Raw genomic sequence first — 20011 nt, 5'->3', positions numbered from 1 at the left:
AAGATTTGGTGTAAGCCTTGTTCTTTCCTCACTGTGTTTCCATCCATCTCCAGACCTGGTTTTTCCCCAAGCTATATTGATAGCTGCAACATACAAGCCAGCAAGAATTTGGTTACCCCTGTATGTCAGCACACACACACATATGCATCCATTGGCTCTGCAGTTGCAAGTCTATAACAACCTCATTCATTTTATCTCCCTACAGTTTTCTGGGAAAATGTGCATCAGCAACTGCTTTTTTGAAAGTGCTTCTAAATGAAATTATTTTAAATCATTTGTAAGGCATATAAGTTTTTGTTGTGTTCTTTCACTTCATGATAGAAATGAATAAATGCGATGGTTATTTGTAGAAAATATATTCCTGGGAAATGGAGGATGAATTAATAGCTTAGTCCAGTATTTATAACATACTTGCATGCAGTACTTTCCAGACATATAAGCTTCACTAAATTTTAGAAATGCAAATATTTACAGTATTTCTTACAGCACTTTGACTCTTTCTTGTATTTTTCCATTACATTTCTCAAAACCCTCTGTGTATTTTCCATTATAAATCTGAAATAGAGCATATTTGTCACCAAAACATAAGCAGCAAATTCAGTTCTGTATATTGTAACATTCAGCATCATGGAGCAGTTATTTCTGCTGACCTATCTAATATAGTGTGCAAACATAGTAGTATTTTAATAAGGAGTTTAAATATCTAATGTTCTGGCCTCTCTTCTGTTTATACTTCTACAGCTGGCTGGTATGCCAACAGTAGTGTGTTAAAGAAAGATGTATTTGTCTCTGTGCCTTGGAAAACATTCCTGTTCCGGGAGACTGGAACTTTTAAACACCATTGCTGCATTCAGGTTTTGAAAATAAGGAGGTTTCTCATTCACATATTTTCCCTATTGGTGCGATCTCTGTTTCAACCACGGGGGCAGCCGTTGAAATACACTACAATTAGATCAGTTATACTCTGCCATTTTTTATGTTCAGCATGTTTTTGTATTTACAGATACTGAAAGTGAGGAAAGGTTTACTTGGAAAAGCATTATCATTGTCAGGCCAAGTGATATGCTTACAATGAAATGGACAAGCTTGAAGATATACAAGCTCTGTTTCAAGATTAAGAGCCACAAATAATGTACTATGAAGTTTCAATTGTTCTGAGCTGATTATATTAATTATATTAAACTAGAATGTTTGAGAGTAAAAGTTGCTAGTTGCTGGCTATAATTGAAAGCAGGGTTTTACCAGGAGAGAGCTGCTGATGTTGCTGACGAAAGAAGCTTAGCTATGACCAAAGACTGGAGCCATGGAGATGGCTGGGATGTGATTCATAGAATCACAGAATCACTGAGGCTGGAAAAGACCTACAAGATCACCCAGTCCAACCACCTACCTATCACCAATATTTCCCACTAAACCATGTCCCTCAACACAACATCTAAACATTCCTTGAACACCTCCAGGGTCAGTGACTCCACCACCTCCCTGGGCAGCCCATTCCAGCTCATGGCCACACTTTTGGAAAAGCAATATTTCCTAACATACAGCCTGAATCTCCCCTGGTGCAACTTGAGGCCGTTTCCTCTAGTCCTATCACTAGTTACATGAGAGAAGGAGCTGACATGCAGCTCACCACAACCGCCCTTCAGGTAGCTATAGAGAGCAACAAGGTCTCCCCTGAGCCTCCCCTTCTCAGGATTGAACAATCCCAACTTCTTCAGCCGTTCCTCAATAAGGCCTGTGCTCCAGTTTTGTTGCCCTTCTCTGGACACGCTCCAGGGCCTCAATGTCTTTCTTGCAGTGAGAGACTCAAAACTGAACACAGTACTTCAGCCTTACCAGTGCTGAGTAGAGAGGGATGATCACCTCCCTCCTTCTGCTTGCAGCACTATTTCTGATGCAAGCCAGGATGCCATTGGCCTTCTTGGCCACCTGGGCACACTGCCAGCTCATGTTCAGTTGAGCATCAACCAATACCCCAAGGTCCATTTCCCCTGTGCAGTCTTCCAGCCACTCTGCCCCTAGACTTTAATGTTGCCTGGGGTTGCTGTGGCCTATGTGCAGCACCTGGCACTTGTCCTTGTTGAACCTCATCCCATTGGCTTCAGCCCAGCAATCCAGATCCCTCTGTAGAGCCTCGCTACCCCCAGGCAGATCGATACTTCCTGCCAATTTGGTGTCGTCTGCAAAAGTCCTCTGTAGCAAAAGAGAAATGTGAGATTTCTGTGCCAGACTATAGAAATTCACTATAGAAATTGTAACTTGTGCAATTCTGAGAGGAATATGTAAAATACAAAAAGTGTTGACTGTTGTCCTTTTTCTATATGACTGTTGTGCTTTTTCTATGGACAGAGATGTAACAGCTGCTGTTCTGTTTTCCTACCCCAGGGACCTCCAGGAACTTGATGACAGCACCCAGCTACCATTACTCTGTCACTTCTCTGAAACAGCTGAAGGCCTTACCACTATCAGAGCATTCAGGTGAAAATGATCAGAGAGACACTTGTGTTCTGCTCTAACTCATGTAGCTTGCTTGAAGCATATCAGAGGCCAACTTATTTGACTTGGTAGACTTTAAACAATCTTATAAAAGGGTAGCAGGGTTTGTTTTATTGTTTTGCTACACCTCTAAACACTTGTGTATGCGCTCAGCAACATAAGTATTTGTATTGGTTTCCACTGAATTAAAGATGATCACATTTTTAGGATGTGTTATTTAAATTTTTAAGATGTTTACTTAGACTGTAAGAAACTCTCCTTTGCATGGCAGGCACAGGCATCACTCCTCCAGTATTTGTGCTATATCTTATAAGCCTGGCACCTCAGGATGCACTACTACAGTACTTGCTAACTAGGAGATAAAATTTGCAACTAGAAAGGCTTTAAAGGAAAAACTATGGCAGAAGAGATCTTGATATTCTAAGACCTAACCTTCTCAACCAAATTCAAATATTAAATTCCAGAACATCCTGAGAATCTTTCTATTTGAATATGCATATATTTTTTCTAATTATTTTAGGAATTATGGACTAAATTTTCCTTGTATATCCACCACATCACAGCTAGCATAACTATCATACTTGATGTTGGCCCCTAATAAGCATAACTTGCACTTATTCTGCACACAGTAGAATTTCAACCTAGAGGAGATCATACTAGTGCTCTTTACACACATATTACATCCACTTCATCTCAACTAGAGACTTGTGATATTTTTCCCAGCTCTGCTGACACCTGTACGTTTTAGACAGCATTGATCAGGCTGAGTTTAAATAATGTGACACTTTCCAGCAGGAGACAATTGGGCAGTGTGGGATAGAGTCAAAAGTCTAGAAGATCAGTCTCATCTTCTCAATAAATTACACAGTTTCTGTGTAATTTCCTGTCTGTTTCATCACTTCAAGCTAGCGTTAGGACTATTAGTTCAGAGTGCTGCAGAAAGAACTGTAATAGGACAAGCAAAAATATTTGCAGTGTGTTGAAGAGATGTGAGCCAGCAGTCAACAAAAAAGTGGCTTAACAAGATGTATCAATCAGAATGAAGTATTAAACCAGTAATTCATAACTAAAGCCTGATGCTGATGTGCGCTGAGTGCTTCTCAAGTCATTGAGAGTGGCCCTTCATCACACTATCTATTGAGAAAGATGAGGAGCTTATCATTTCTTGGGAGTTGTTCAACTCCTTGTTGTTTTACAAAACAGCTCTGTCAGCTTGGATGTCAGAGAGTAAAACACAGTCTTAGAAAATGAGTAGCCGTCATAACCATCACCTGAGTTTTCCATGAATCTGGTGCAAACTAATACCATTTCATTTCCCCCTCTCTGCTCCTCTGTTAACCAAACCTGAATTATTCAGTGTTTTTTTTGTCAGCAAGCTCATATTTACTAATAATCCCATTAGTCATTCTCTGTAGTTTGAGTTCAGTATGTTCCAGGATAAAATAGAGCAACTATCCACGTAACTTACCACAAAGTAGCACAGTTGGATCAGTAAGCAATTTAAGTGACCTTTACTGTTTGTCATCTGATAGGATAAAAGTCTAAAACAGCCCAGAAGAGGAACTGGAGGTGGATGAAAAGATACAGATTAAGCATGTCAGATTTTCCATTAGGAAAACAGGAGTTTTGCTGCCAGAAAGGCAGACAAGCAGAATGTTCAGTGAATCTTTGCTCCTCCCCACGTCATTGCTGTTACCACTTGTTGCTTTGGGAAGGTTGCTTGCTATGTTTATAAGCTATGCAGAGAGAAATGAAGTATCGCCAGGAAAAGGCAATAAATAAACAAATAAATAAATAGAAGAGGTTTCTGGCAGAACAAGGATTACAGGTGCTTCATGCCACAGCCATGAAACTTTGAAATATAAGAACTTTCCATGATAAAACAGGAGATAAGCTGCTGAATCAAATTTGGCATTTTTTTTCAAGTGATGGTATTGAATAGACAGTAGAATGTAAAACAAGGAAATGTTGTCCACCTGACTGCAGGCCAGACTCGAAAATACTGTCAGGCATCATGAATGTGATGCATTTCTATCAACAGAGACTCTGCCTATACTGTGCTTCTGCCATCATGTACCCTCACTTTCAGATGCTCTGATATTTTTCACCTGTTTTTAAACATGACAGGCATTACATGGGAGCGACAAGTGACAGTAGGAGGTGACATCACTCATTTTTGTCATTCAGAAGCGATCTATGGGGATTGTTGACTACATGGGATCTATTCCCTCACTGCAGTTGGCTAAAATGCTTAGGCAGTTCATGGCTAGCTGAGAAAACAGCTGAGCAGAGTAGCTGAGAAGAATTGGTCCACAAATCAATCTACAGCCTACTAGTAAAACTGAAACCTCAGAGACATCACCCATGTCAAACATTCTAGAAGCTGCTAGGTAACTTCTACCTGGCCTGAAAGAGCCCTGGCAGAACATATGGGTCCTCAGGGAAGAGCTTGTAACACAAAGCTTGGCAAAGACATAAGGACAAATAGCCTGTGGTTGAGAGGAGCAGGAAAGAAGAGTTCAGTGCTTCATCGTTTTGTGTTTGTGTGCAATGTGTTGTAATATAACAACTTTGCTCTTGGCAGGCATGAATCCAGGTTTAAACAACGCATGCTGGAACTAACAGATACGAACAACATTGCCTACTTATTTCTATCGGCTGCCAACAGATGGCTGGAGGTCAGGACGGTACGTTCAGTTTAGTCCCAGCCATGGTTTTCAAACTTTGGAAGCAAACAGAGACTTAGCCTGATGTGGAGGATAAGACAGTAACGGGAATTAATCTCGCGTTGAGATTATACACACTGATACTTAAAATAGATCAGGATTGTTTATGTTAAACATAGTGGATTTTTTTCAGCTTTCTTGGACAGAAGTAAGAAAATATGAGCCTCCCTCATCTTTTGCTGTTGCGATGTCTACTGTCTGAAGAGAGTGCAAGAACAAACATTTACATAACTTGAAATAAGGCTTTCTCTACTACTGTGCAGCATCTGCAGACCTGCCCCTGTAACAGCTACTTTCAAAGCAGAGTGTGGCTTTTAAGTAATTTTGTGAGCCATGCAATCAGTCAGCCAGGGCTGTTACAGGCACCAGAGTGTCTCCCCAGCAACAGGTTTAATCCCACAGCTGTGATTTAGAGGCTCTGTTTGCTGTGCCCTTACTTCTGCTGTGAGCCCATACTGTGTGTAATGTACAGAACTGTTCAATGTCACAGAAGACATAGCAGAGCTTGACTTCAACTTAAAAATGAATGACTCCTACCAATAGCACAGCCAGTGGCAGTGAGACAGGCTTCTGTTTTTTTATCAGAGTTCTCCAATGACAGTGTGTGAGGAACTTCAGTGTGGCATGAGGGCAAGCAAAATCACTGTGTTTCCATTATATATCTGATGCTAAAAGAGCAGTGAATGAACAGAGTTGTAATTTGATTTTGCCAGGCAAAAGTAATTGAAAGGCACGACTCGTACTCACATCAAGGCTGTTATCCTCACCTTCACTGGTAGAGCAACAAAGTTGTGTTACATTTCTTAAGATGTCAGACTTTCCCATTGTGCATGAAGCTATCAGCATTCGAGATCATGCTGAACTTGTTTCCACATCAAAGACAGATAAATAAGACACATCCAATCCTGGAATAAGCTGTAGCAATGCTTAATGTCTCAAACTTGCATATGTGTGGAGTGAAACTGATCAAAGAATATGCATTGCTTCATCAGAAATAATGTGGTCTCACCAAGGAATAGTTCATTTATCTCTGTCCAATAGTTCAGTGGTACTAATATCACTGAGAACTTCAGAAGGAATCAGTAGCAACTCGTCCCAGCTGCTCTTGAAGACTCAAGAGCACGCTACTTCTATTTCTTTGCAGTTAAGTTAGAGTCTATCATCTGATCATGGACACATCTTACAGATAGATGAACAACAAAGCCTTCATTTCAAATCTCTGAGGGAAAGACTCCAGGCAGGACATTATCAAATAGGAGGAAAAAAATGGATGGAAAATGCTAACTTTGTAATCCAAAGTAAATATCATGCAGGGAACAGTGGGAGAGTAGGAACACCAGCAGTCCCATGAATCAGGTACCTTCATGACTGCATGAGACCACTGTGTATCTGGCATTCACTTCAGAATGGAGATACACATCAAGAAAATTGGCTGAAGCTTGTGAAGAGCCTGAGAAGTCAGATCTGTCCAGTTCAATCTCCTCAGCAATTTCTGCAAGAGCAAGGCTTAACAGACCAGATGCAGCCCCACAACTACACTATTCTAATGCTTTGAGCTACTGCTACCAACAAGCAAATGGTTTCACTGCAGGCTATGAGTGTATAGCAGGCTTAGGGATGTCTTCCCCATGCACAGTGTCCCACTACATAATGTAGACACTTTACACTTGTCTGCCCAAAAAACATGTGCATTACTCATATAAATCGTGCCAAAATCCTTCATGGGCTGATACTTCTATTTTGGAAGGTAAATGCATGTTTGAGAAGATGTGAGAGAGAGTGGAAAGGAGTGGAATTCATTTGCTTTAAAAGTTTGTAATTAAGGATGTTATGCCATTCTTATGATTTCTTTTCACGTGCTCATTACATTTTTTTATACATCCTCTTCTGGGAGAAGCTACATGGAGACACCTCAGCCCAAGTGGTTTTGCAGAAAATACTGGCCTGTTTCATCTGTGTCCAGCAAGTTCCTGTAGGCTGTTTTAGACACCAAAAATCCTGGTCTTTTCCAGGAAAAACAATCCAAATGTAAGGACTAGGTGTCATTACAGAAATAATCCTCAGTAAATTGAATGTGCTGTGCAACAGAAGAAATTTTATTATCAGTGCATTTTAATGTTGTCTAGAATCTTACTCTCTCCCTCTGTCTCATTTTAGGATTATCTTGGTGCTTGCATAGTTCTTACTGCAGCTATCACTTCCATCACCGAAGGGCCAAACTCGGGGTTTGTGGGGCTAGGTCTCCTGTACGCTCTGACAGTAAGTATCAAAGCACAAGAACTTTGAGACCCATTATTCATTTTATGGTAATTTAAAAATTACTTATACATGATTATCTTCCAGCTTTCTTAATTGTTAAAAAAAAAAAAAAAAAAAAAACAATCTTGCAAATAATGGATTCAAGCCAAAGTTGAAAGAGTTCAGAGCAACTTGGACTTGCTTCAGATTTTATGAGCCAATTAAAAAAACACAACCATTCCCAGGCCCTGTGTGCTCCCAAGCAGAGCAGAAAAATTTAAAATGCGTAAGAGGACCTGCTGTGCACTTTGTTTTGCACAAGACAGTGTTGGTTGCACTTGTACGTGGCAGAACCTGCCAGACTGTGCTACCTCACAGGCTGTCATAAACATTGGTAATGTTTAACCAAAGACCAATGTAATCATTGCTGAAGAAGCTGAAATGCCTGTTCTGCCTTTGGATGGATTCTACTCAGATACCCAATATTATTTGTCCAATTCTGAATGAATGTGGAGATTTGGATCTTTAAGGCTAGAAGGCATGGTCTATCATGACAAGTAGCAGTAGGAAAGAGGAGGTGGGGTTAGGAAAGACAAGATTTTGGTGACACAGTAACCAAATCATTTTAACTATATTGTGAGCAATTTAAGGTGAGTCATGGAGAAGTCCTTCATGGAAAAGTCCTTATAGTAGTTAATAAAAGAGGCTGAGAGTGCATCATGGGCATAGCATGACTACTGTCATCCCAGAGAGGCAAAAATATAATTGAATTCACCAAAACAATGGGGATAAAAACAGGAGGAGGATAGTGGCAGGAAGAATTTTTGAAATCGTGGTTGGCATGGTACAAAGCCGGCTGCTTCATGCTCTAGTAGGTGGAAGGTGGTGTCATATAGAGGATATGGGTGTGGGTCTAGCACCAAGATTTGGCTTTACCCTTAAATGCTGGTAAGCCCATCGTTGCAGCAGATGATTCCTGGCAGCTGCCTTAGGGTGGCCTTAGATCCCCTTTGAGCCACTGTTACATCACTGTGAGCATCTGCCAGCAACTGAGAATCTGTCCCAGACTTTCAGCTTCATTCTGAAAACATTCCTGGTAATCCTGCTTCATTAGCAGAGATCTGGAAGCGCCAAGATGTCTGCATTGCCTTGGCTACTTTATACTTAATCTGTATTTGCAAACAGATCATTAGTGCAAATTAGCCATTTGCTGAAGTCTGGCAGAGTAGCCAAAGTGGGAACCTGTCTCTCTCCTCCCTCGCAATAGCACTAGTGAAACCATGGATGCAGCTGGATCATTGCCTGTCTCCTGACAGGTTTTGTATCATTTCTCTTTGGAGCTAAGAGAGGGATGATGTTTGGACCTGGATAAGTGCAAGCTTTGTAGTAACATGGTGTTTATAGTAGGCGTTCAGAAGCTTATTCTCTTCCCTTGTATAAACACTGCCAACTCTATTGCACAGCTGTGAAGAAGGCTGAAGCTATGGGTGGGGCCTTTGAGATGCCAGACTCTTTTATCAAATTTGACAGAACTATGATTGTAGATACATTTCTGAATCAAAAGCTGAAGAGATGTGTGTTTCTGAACAACAAATAACTCACCACTCATCAGCAAGACAATCAACTAAATCCTCTAAATTCACAACAAATTTTATTGTTGACTCTTAGTGAAAAATATAAGGTATAAGGTAAATGGAAAAGAAGTGAAGCTGTGTGATTTATTCATAATAAACATCTTATTTGGCAGATTTAACAAGCAAATAAATGACAAAACCTTTCTCCAAGTGTATTTGTTTGTAGGGTGTTCTCATTAACTGAACTTTCTAAACCCTTATTCAGGTACCTAAGTGGCTCAATTTTTAAAGGTGCTTGACTATCAAGAGCTTCTAATAAGACCAGTTTTTCTTTTTTTATAGGGGCTTCTATATAGAGACTTAGGAACATACATTTAGGAAATTGCTTTACAATTATCTGTCTTGACTTGTCAGTCCTCACTAGGAGTCAGCTTCTCTAAGCTACTGAGTATTGTTCAGCAATTAATTATCAACAGTTACTTACTACAAGCAATACATTTACGATTTATCAAATCCTGCTTGACTACAACTGGTAATAAAAATAAATATAATAATATATTATATATATAATAAAAATAAAATAATGAAATAACAATGAATTGATAATATATTTTTTCTCATATATTTCTATCAAAAAAAAAACAAAACCAAAAACCAACAAGTTTTCCACAGAGATAAATGAATCATCTGAACATACACAGAAGGAAATAGAATTTAAGTGACCATCACATTCTTCTCAATATACTTGCAAACAGTCAACTTTCTTAATCTTTAGTTAGTCTTTGAAAGATTAGAAACTGCAGCATTTACAAACAGTGTTGCCAGTTTTGATTTCTTCTGTGTCTGTGTGCTTAAAGAAAGTGCCTTACAGTACTAGGGAGCAAATGACTGTCCTAGTCAGTCTCAGCTTGACTCTGGGGGTATGATGTTTCCATCCTTCTCCTCCAAAAAAGAAGGATGAGAATACCAAGCAGTAAATTAATATGTCAAGGTTGTTTTTTTTTGTTGGAGTATGACTGGTCAGTTATGCATGTGATGCTGTTGCACTGAGTCTAGGACTGTTGCAATGTCAGTAATTGACCCATTGTTCTGGATCAGGCCAAAGACTTTCACAAATTTATCTGATTTTTACTCTCAAACATATAGGTGCACAGACAGAAATCTGAACCCTACCCTTTTTCTCTTTTTGTGATGTAGATAACCAACTATTTGAACTGGGTGGTGAGGAATCTGGCTGATCTGGAGGTGCAGATGGGCGCTGTAAAAAAAGTACATAGCTTCTTGAACATGGAGTCGGAGAACTATGATGGCTACTTGGGTACTGCACTCTAAATTTTTGTGGTTTGGTCTGTTGTTTTGTTTTTTTTTTTACTATGGCTTGTTTTTCCTCTAGGATTGTTAAAGCAAGGACTGATGTGAATGACAAAGGTAGACAAAAGGAGCCATAAGACATATAGACCAGTGCCTGTCAACAGAAATCAAAATGCTGGGTTACAAAGCATGACACTGAAGTACAATCAGAATGTTTCAGGGCAAAACATCTATGTAGCTAAACAGTAAATGAAAAGACAGATGAAAACTAGAAATGCATTAAAATCCCTTGCTTTCAAATGTATGATCTTTGCAGCAAATGGGGGCTACAAGACAAAGGCATGGTGGTACTCAGACTTCAGCAATTCTTCCCTGAGCCATTTTGCTACTATTTATTTTGCACATATTTCAGACTGGCTTTGTTGTTTCAGAAGTGCAGCGATGAAAAAGCTTGCAGGTCAGCAAGCTTCCTTGACAACCAAACTCCTTAGTCGAGACAAAACCTATCTACATGTTTGCAAATTAGGATGACATACGAGCTGTGATAATGTCAACAGCTCAAATTGTCATGCAGTAACAACATCCTTCCTTGCACTCTCCTTCCTCTGCCGGTTACTAACCTCAGAGCATGTTTACACTGCACTGACTTTTCCTGTTTGCTTTGCTTCTCCCCATTTCATTGCCAAGAGCTCCTTAGGCATTCACCCTCTCATCTTAGGTGTCATGATCGGAAAGATAAGTGCTAACATGACCATCAGGCAGTCCGGAAATCCCTTGGCAAACAGCCCAAGCATGCCATCCTAATAGAAGGCACTCCTTTACCCTAAGTGTATTTGGCATGAAACTGAAGGCTAGGTTTCTCAAATGGTTTCATGAAGGTGTCCAGAAAGAGGGAGGCAAAAAGGAACTGTCATAAAAAGTGACCTTCTGATAGCATTTGTTTTGTTTTATTCTGCTGTAACCGTTCCAGACCCTTCTCAAGTCCCAAAAGACTGGCCCCAGGAGGGGGAAATCAAGATTGAAAATTTGTGTGTGCGATATGAAAACAACCTGAAGCCTGTTCTCAAACACGTTAAAGCTTATATTAAACCAGGACAAAAGGTACTGTACAATTTCATATGATCCTCCTTCTGGAACAGGTTGTTCTTTATTTTCTAACATAGCAGAAGAGCAAGACTAACAATAATTTGCAGTGACAGTTATATGGACATGGGTCAGGAAACACACTGAGGGCATCATTTATTGGCTGAGATCTATTTTCCTTCCTAGACACCCATCTCTTTCCATGTCCACCCCCACTGCACAGAGTGAGTGTAGATGGTGAGATGAGAACAGGTGAACACTGAACAAGAACTGAGAAAACACACAAGAACATCTTAAATTTCAGTATATAGTGTCACTGAAGTTCAGATGAAGAGTTCTGGTGTTTCAAAAGTCTTCCTGGGATCAATGTTTCCAATCATTATTTTGCCAAAGAGAACTATTTTGTTTAAGCATTTTTGCCTAAATATCCCAATATACCTGAAAATCTGTTATTATGTTAAATTTCAGCTACTGAATTGTTACAAAATGTTCAAATCAAAGTAATATTAAATGTTACATTGCCCCACGGATTGATTCAAGCAGAAATAATGAAATTCCACATGAACCAAACAAAAAATATTTTTCCCCCATGGTTAAAATTGCATTTATTCTGAGGACAATACTAACATTGCAGAAATTGGACTTTACACAGTAAAAGAAAAATTTTAAAGACAATTGCTCAGCCAAGTATATATGTTTAAGTTCCTTGTCCAATCAGGACATCATTCAGGATGCATACATGCAAACCCATTGCATACAAATGAGAAACCCCACTGCATGCAAATTAGAGACATCATAAGGTCCCACTGTGAAATAAATAGCACTCTTTTTTATCAACTTGAAACACCTAGCTTTTACTATGTGATTGATAGGATTGTTTGATAGGACAAGTGGGAATTTCTACCATGTGTTACATGAGTTCTTCAGTGCACAGATGAAACCGCTTCACCATTCAGTTAAAGGTCTCTGTGGATTTCAGCACTGCACAAACCGTAGGGAGAAATTAAACAGGTTTTGCTTTATATTATTTATTTCTGAAGACAGGGCATGATCCATAGCAGCTGAAGCATCACTTTAAATTAACATTTGTTAAATTATGTGGGTTTTTTTCTGTTGTTGCCTTCTGCCTGGAGGACAGAGCAGTGTAATAATGTCTGCCTCACACCCCTATCAGTGACAGCCCCCCCCCAGGTTTTACCTTTGTATTACCAATCCTCACAATTCAATAACAGAACAGAGAGTGTGCTTGTCACAGTCTTCTGTTTTTATTCTAGTGTCTGCCACTGGCCATTGGGAAGAAACCTTTCCTCTCATTAGCAGCAGTCCAGTCCAGCTTTCTTAGAACCACAAGTCTGACTTACAGCTGCCTTTTATATAGAACATCTTGTTTTCTTTTGCAGGTTGGGATCTGTGGTCGTACTGGCAGTGGCAAGTCATCCCTGTCTTTAGCATTCTTCAGAATGGTGGACATATTTGATGGTTAGTTTTCATTGGAGTATGTGTCTCCTGACTCACTCCCTTCTTATTTCTTCAGAGAAAGCTAGGACACTTTTTGATAGTTTATATTCTATCTCTCAGTCTCAGAAGATACGCAATTAGAATGGGGCTTGTTGTGCCTAATCACTCAAAGTACGAAGTGTCCTGTTGTGAGTAGCACTTGGTTCTTCCAGGAAACATCATGTACAGATTATACTTCCATTTAAAAAAAATATATATTTTTTTTATTTTTGGCATTTGCTCTAACAAAACAATATGCCATTTTTTGAGATAAGAGGGAAAATATGCAACTCTCTAGAGCTCTAAATTTCTCCCTAAAGAATAACTGCATTAACTTGTTATAACTGTAATAATATTAGTGGAGTAGAAATGAACTCAACAAATCCTTTCCCTTGATAATTATTTTTTATTTTATAGCATTTTCCCACAACTACATCAGAAGCTGAATAAAGGTTTTGGAAACTTTTTGCTATGTTTCCATTCCTGCAGCATTTGACTCTCCTAGATAATTGAAACGAACTAGTATGCAGCAATAGGCACCCTGCAGTTATAACAGAGATACGTGTGAGTTGTTGGGGCATATGGAAAACTACTGGAAATTCACTTTTCTTTTTTTTTTTTTTTAAACGAAGATTTCCATGTTTCTAATTTGGTCATTGTACATCAAATGTTTGCAAGGGAAATCCCAGTAAGATGTGGGAGGATAAATAATACTAATACTTGCTTTTGTGTGGTTCTGTGCCTGTATGTATCTATGGCAATAGGTTTCTAATTCATGACTGGGGATCCTGGATATATAAATAGTGCAAACAATTATATTTATGCCCAACTTTCAGTTTCTTTCTACTTTAATCTTTCTTCTATATCTTTTCTTTATTCCTTCTGTGTCCCCAATTTTTCCCAGTGGGAATGCCTAAGTCTTTTCTAATTGACACCTGTTTGTCCTTTGTGCACAACTCTCTCCACGTCTTGGCTCAATTCATATTTAGTTTCTAAGCTGGCTCACTTCTGATTGGAGTCCTGATTCTTAAAAAATTACATAACAAGATTTTGAGTAAATTTACTGAAGCCAAAACTTCATTCACGGTACCCACTTTGGTTCCATATGTCTTTGTTATTTTTTAAAATTTTTGTATGTTCCATGTTATTCCCCTATTCTCACTTCTTTATTTAGTGCGTTCCTTTTCTTACCCTCTCTTTGAACCACCTATTTGTCTTCCTTGAGTATTTGTTACTTTCCTGGTTTCCCAACTCCTCCCTACTTCTTCCTAAAAGTCCCCTCTCCTTGTTTTCTACCACAAATACATTACCTTTCTCCCACAGCATGCCACAGTAATATTTATCACAGAATAATCTACAAAATGCAATATCATAAAAACTTGGAATTACAAAGTGCCATACGCGCAGCTTTGAAAATCCATGTATTTGCCAGTTTGTGGTTAGGTTCTCCCTAACAAATGAACATATTGCAGGCGCCTCCCAGGGCTGCATGCAGCCACTCCATGGAGTAATCCACAGGGAAGAGTTGAGCCTGATGAAAAACACCCCTTACAGTATCCTTATTCAATTTCCTCTGGTCCATTGCTGCCCCATATACAAAGGGAAGTTTCTATGTCCAGGGGAAGTCACTGACTTTGGTAGTTCCTGATTTTTCTTTAAGGAGCCAAGGAAAGAGCTTCCTTCTACCCTTCCTGCTTTCTTCTGCTTACGGAGTACCCATCCCTAGTTTCTCTGGTACATTTCTTCAGTCTCTCCACTCTGAATATTTGCAATTGTCACAGCTAGCACACCATAAGTCAGATTTTCAGATGAGATCCGTATGCTCTTTGACCTGAAGTAGTGACTAGAAATGGAAAAATCTTACTTTACTGTCTCTCAGCTGTTACAACAACTTCTTGTGTGGGAATGAACTACTGGTTTAAGGAGTGATTAATGTGACTTCTTCCAGTAATCTTATGCTAGAAGAACACTATGTAGCTAGTTCACAATCAAATATTTAAGTAAAACTGATATGTAAGAATCACCATGAATGGTATTAAAATGCCTTGGAGTATGATATCCTTTTTTTTTTTTTTTTTTTTCTGATCTGCCTCATGTTAAAAAGTTATGCTGTCCTACTCAGCCTTGAGTTCCAAAGAAATTTTTGGCTCCTGATGTATTGACTGTAGATAAATACATGTATTATGCAAAAGAAATAAGCACAGAGATTACAGACCTCCTGCTACTGTTAAAGTCAAGAACAGAGGAAGATACAAAATGTGGCTAATTACTGTTACTCTTATTCTCACTCTGGCTGTAAACATTAGGTTTCCTCATAATAAATTATCCTTCCAGTGCTACTATTAATTGCATAACACAGAAGCCACTAATTTCCTTTAAAGGAATTTTGGGGGGGGGGAGGATGGGGGGGAGGGGGAAAGAAATATGGAAAGGCAGCAATGTCACCAAAAGGCTGGATTTCCTCTGGGTTGTGTTTCTACATGCATTCACCTTCTCCATGTCTGTATAACAACACTGAGAGAATGCAGGGGCATGCTGTCTCATCATCTGGAGCCCAGCCGAAGTATTTGCTTAATCTTTCTGATTGTGCAATTCCCTCATATGCCCTCTGCTCGTTGTTTTAAACAGGGAGGATAGTGATTGATGGAATAGACATCAGCAAATTGCCTCTTCACACTCTCCGTTCCCGACTCTCCATTATCCTCCAGGATCCGATACTGTTCAGTGGTTCCATCCGGTGGGTGTATGCAAAAAGAGCAGCAGTGTGTTTGTGATGGGTGATGTGGGCAGGAAGGGATGGAAAAGGGAATAAACCTTCCTAGATCACCACAGCCTAGCCATAGTCCATGGGGAATTAAGTGAGGTACACAGTTCTACTTTGTTCTTTTGCAGAGGACCTTCATGAATTGTAACTGTAGTGACAAGACCCTATTTTGTTTTTCTTTGCAGCTTCAATTTGGATCCAGAATGCAAGTGCACTGATGATAGACTCTGGGAAGCTCTGGAAATTGCTCAGCTGAAGAACATGGTCAAATCATTGCCAGGAGGCCTTGGTATGTCCAAATCACTAGGAATATAGATCAATAATGGCATTATACATGCATAAATGTGTACACATGTAAATAGCTACATGGGATCTTACACTCTGAAACATCATGTAGCAGTTAACAGGTACCTCATGAATATTCTGTCTCTATGCCAGAGCAAATAACCTTACTAAAAATCTGAACAAGAGTCTGGTTTTCCATTCATTGCAGACAAATCCTGTGGCACCTCAACATTAAAGACGGGTGATTTGTCAGAAAAGAGTTTTAAAAAAGAGTTTCTTCTTTGGCTCCTTCAATAGAATCTTGCTTGGCCAGCAGAGTTTTAGCTCTTGAACACAGACAAAGCATTTTCCTTTTCATTTGAGACCTGGTTCATGAAGAAAGCTCGCCTATTTCCTTCCATAATGTGTGTATGACATTACTAAGATAATTATCGTGTATCCTACTAGATTTAACTATTTGGGTCATTTGCTTAAATACATTGGCTTTTTCAGGGATTTTGTTTCATGCTGGAGTAGTGCACAAACAGAGCTTTCATGGTGCCCTCTCAAAAACATTGTGTTCTGATTTTACTAATTGGTTTTTATTATAGATGCAATGGTAACAGAAGGAGGAGAAAACTTCAGTGTAGGGCAAAGACAGCTCTTTTGCCTGGCCCGAGCCTTTGTTCGCAAGAGCAGCATTCTTATCATGGATGAAGCCACAGCATCTATAGACATGGCCACAGTGAGTATAGCAATTTGCTCCATTGCCACATGGATCTACTGGGAGAAGAGGCATCATCTTACCCAGAAGTTAGCCATGAGATCTATTTAGCAGAGAAAACTGTCAGTTTGCCATGTGTTTAGTTTCAGTTGTTTCTGTTGGTGTGTTTGGGGTTTGATTATTACTGTGAGAGATTAAAAGAATAAAAGTAATATTTTAGAGAGTCTGCTTTTACCTATGCAGCATTTCATTGCTGGGATTCTGGTTCACAGATGAAAGGTGGTGTGGAATATGAGTCTGACTTTTTGATATTTGAAGGCACATAACAAAGTAAAATATAGGAGAATGAAATAACTGAGGTAAGCCTTTTGTTTTGTAGGAAAATATTCTGCAGAAGGTCGTGATGACTGCCTTTGCAGACCGCACAGTTGTAACAATAGCGGTAAGTACTAATGCTAGCAGATGCTCTGTTCTTATTTCTCAAGCAGTTATTCTTGACTTTAACCAGCTAAACATCACTATGAAAGCAAGGTAAAACTAAAACCCAAAGTCGGAATATTCCCAGATGTTGCAACAGGATAAGACTCATACTGTCAGCCTGAAATTTTGTACTGAGTGATATCTTGCAGGTGGGCCAAATGAAAGCACTGAGATATAAAGGACTTTATAGGGAACTTTAGCATCTGCATTGCCTCCAAGAAAATTTAAAGTTATTCTCATTAACAAATTGAAACCAAAGCTATGGGCTAAACAATTATTGAAAGTTGCTTCAAAAGAGAGATAAATATGTGTTTCAGCAGCTGTTTCATTTGCTTTGTCTGGAATCCAGTCTTGTGGTTAGAGATTAGAGTTATGTCTCTTGGAGTCTGGTTTCAAGACTGTCAGTGACTAGTTTGTGTAAATGAATGACTTAACCCAGGCTCATTTACAACAAGCTGTAAGATTCTTAGATATGTAAATGCTGAATATGCTAACAGTAAGCTTATTCCTTTCCAGTTAAATGCCATTCAAACATTCAGTATTGTCATTCTCACTGGAATTTCACTTCACCTTTCCTTTGCCTTTCCAAACTTGATGTCTCAAGCAAAATGGCACATATTAATATTTAGCTTTCCTTGCACAGCTGACTTCATTTCCTTCCGCTCTTCACTCATGGCTGCTCCTTCCTTCACCCACCTGTTTTTCTTTTCTTTTTTCCAGCATCGTGTATCTCACATCTTGGACGCCCATATTGTCCTAGTCCTTTCTGATGGTTTTCTAGTTGAATGTGACACTGCCTCAAACTTACTCCTCAAGGAGGACGGCCTGTTCACCACTTTGGTGAAGACTCACAAGTAGACTCTCTCAGTCCACACTGTTCACAAGACTTCTGACTATTTGGTAGTTATTTTTACCTCTTTAGTTTCCTTTCATTCTGCTTCCTTTCTACTGCACAGCTTCTGAGATGACAGTGTAAGAACATTTTTTATTACGAGGCTTCTGGATTTGTTTTATTTCTTCACTATTTTCTTGAATTACATTTAACAAAAGCCTGGACGTGCAACTAACATTGAATCTATAATGCTAAACAAATCCATTCCTTCAATTAATCCCTAAATTTCAGCCGCTTCAGTGCAATGTCTTATTTTTAGAACTAGTCCTATCTGTACCTGACTGGCCACTTCTTAGTAATACGTTTCTATACCGAATGACTGCATCTTGCAACCAGTTCTCTGTAAGATTTACGACCACGAGTAAGCCTTCATATCATCCCCAAATGCCATATCTTAATGTGGATTTTAGAAAACTATTCTTTGATTTCTGGCTTGCTTGTGCCCTAACTTGCTATCATCAGTCTTGTAAGTCTGTGCCAGGAGAGTTGAATGGGTGGTCCTTTGTGGAGTGAGGTGTTGGACTTGATCCTTAAGAATACCTTCCAACTCAAGATATTCAATGATTTCATGATTCTATGATATTTGCATTGCACTGAAATCAAACTCTACCTCCTGTTACCTATCGGACCAACCTATTCCCTGCAGCAAGAACCAATTTAATATTGGAGGGAGCTAACTGATCTGCAGAAGGAAACAACCTAGGAGTGTCCTAATATGCATGCAGCATGGGCAGGCAGGGTACACAGCCAAGGAGTGGAGCAGGATGCCACGCCACCTGACAGTGCAGGCATACCCAGGATGTTTCTCGCCTGTATTTCCTTAAGGGGAAGATATATTTCAGTGATGCTGGAGGATCTCTTCCAACAGCTGTCTTGTCCATAATAGCAATTAGCTGACTGAAAATGAAGCATGTGCATGCGTAAGTGTTTTCAGGCCAAGTGCCAGAAGCTGTGAAGTAATTTGAGATCTCTTCAGATTAAAGATATAGTACAAGGACCTACTCCAAATACCGCTGTAAACAAAGAAAGCCTCTTATCGACTTCATACACCCTGGATTAGGCCCATTAATGAAACGCAGTGAGAACTGTCATAATTAAAACTTCTGTATGCTTTTCTTTGTGGCAGCATCGGGTCCACACTATCCTAACGGCAGACCTGGTCATTGTCATGAAGCGAGGGAACATTTTAGAATATGATACGCCTGAGAACCTGCTTTCTCAAGAGGATGGCATCTTTGCTTCATTTGTCCGGGCTGACATGTGAAGAACCACATGATGTGTTTTAAAAGCTTATTTTTAAACAAATGAAATGCATATTTTTTAATTCAGTGTAACATCACTTTCAGCTTTTTTTTTTTTCAGAGCTTCTTCTTTATTCACAATTCCATCTCCCAAAATAATAAATCCCATTGCAATGCATGTATTTCTCAAAGCAATAAAAATGTCACTTAATTCAAAAGCCATTAAACTTCATGCTCACACGCACGCACACACACACACAGGCAGAAGTCTTGATTTCCTGGAAATCTGGCATTTTTATTAGACTCAATGACCTTATTTTCTTTTGTAGTGAGCAAAAGAAAATGCAGTGCTCTTACAAGCTGCATATGTTATTCTGGAACCAAGAATAAAATCGTGCCGTTTGTCAAGGAAGCAAGAGACCCCCAGAAGAATGCTATCCCCAGAGGGGAAAAGTTAAAAGACAACAAATCTAAACCCATAACTCTTGGGGCAATCTGCTGCATTCCAAAAGCATAAACTTTGCTCTTCAAGTTATAGGGGATGAGCAATGAATGAGGGAAAGGAAATTCATCAGAAATAAGGAAATTCTTCCTGCCCTTCACATTAGTTCACACACCGTAGTTTGCTCATTATTGCTTTTTCTATGCAGTGATAACTTACCCCTGCAGTCAGTTCCTACATCCATATTTGTTCTACAGAATTCTTTGAACCAAGGATACA

General features: G+C 39.3%; 1 protein-coding gene across 12 annotated transcripts in view; it reads left to right on the top strand.

The window, feature by feature from the left end:
* Nucleotides 1-19468, top strand: part of ABCC9 (ATP binding cassette subfamily C member 9) — a 71876-nt gene extending 52408 nt beyond the window's left edge. For 10 of the 12 annotated variants that reach the window (XM_052690686.1, XM_052690691.1, XM_052690690.1 and 7 more), the window contains 11 exons: nucleotides 2386-2478; nucleotides 5081-5183; nucleotides 7380-7481; nucleotides 10232-10352; nucleotides 11316-11446; nucleotides 12829-12907; nucleotides 15554-15662; nucleotides 15875-15978; nucleotides 16565-16698; nucleotides 17057-17119; nucleotides 19176-19468. In XM_052690686.1, coding sequence (XP_052546646.1) covers nucleotides 2386-2478; nucleotides 5081-5183; nucleotides 7380-7481; nucleotides 10232-10352; nucleotides 11316-11446; nucleotides 12829-12907; nucleotides 15554-15662; nucleotides 15875-15978; nucleotides 16565-16698; nucleotides 17057-17119; nucleotides 19176-19313 — 1177 coding nt within the window. In that variant the 3' untranslated portion in view covers nucleotides 19314-19468. Of the gene's footprint in view, nucleotides 1-2385; nucleotides 2479-5080; nucleotides 5184-7379; nucleotides 7482-10231; nucleotides 10353-11315; nucleotides 11447-12828; nucleotides 12908-15553; nucleotides 15663-15874; nucleotides 15979-16564; nucleotides 16699-17056; nucleotides 17120-17877; nucleotides 18058-19175 lie in introns of all 12 variants that reach the window. The other 2 variants (XM_052690685.1, XM_052690696.1) reach the window with 2 other exon arrangements.
* The last annotated feature ends 543 nt before the right edge of the window (nucleotides 19469-20011 follow it).

The sequence above is a fragment of the Tympanuchus pallidicinctus genome, unplaced genomic scaffold, assembly GCF_026119805.1.
Source record: "Tympanuchus pallidicinctus isolate F22 unplaced genomic scaffold, pur_lepc_1.0 scaffold27, whole genome shotgun sequence".
NCBI lineage: Eukaryota > Metazoa > Chordata > Aves > Galliformes > Phasianidae > Tympanuchus > Tympanuchus pallidicinctus.
This window is presented reverse-complemented; position numbering and strand designations above follow the sequence as displayed.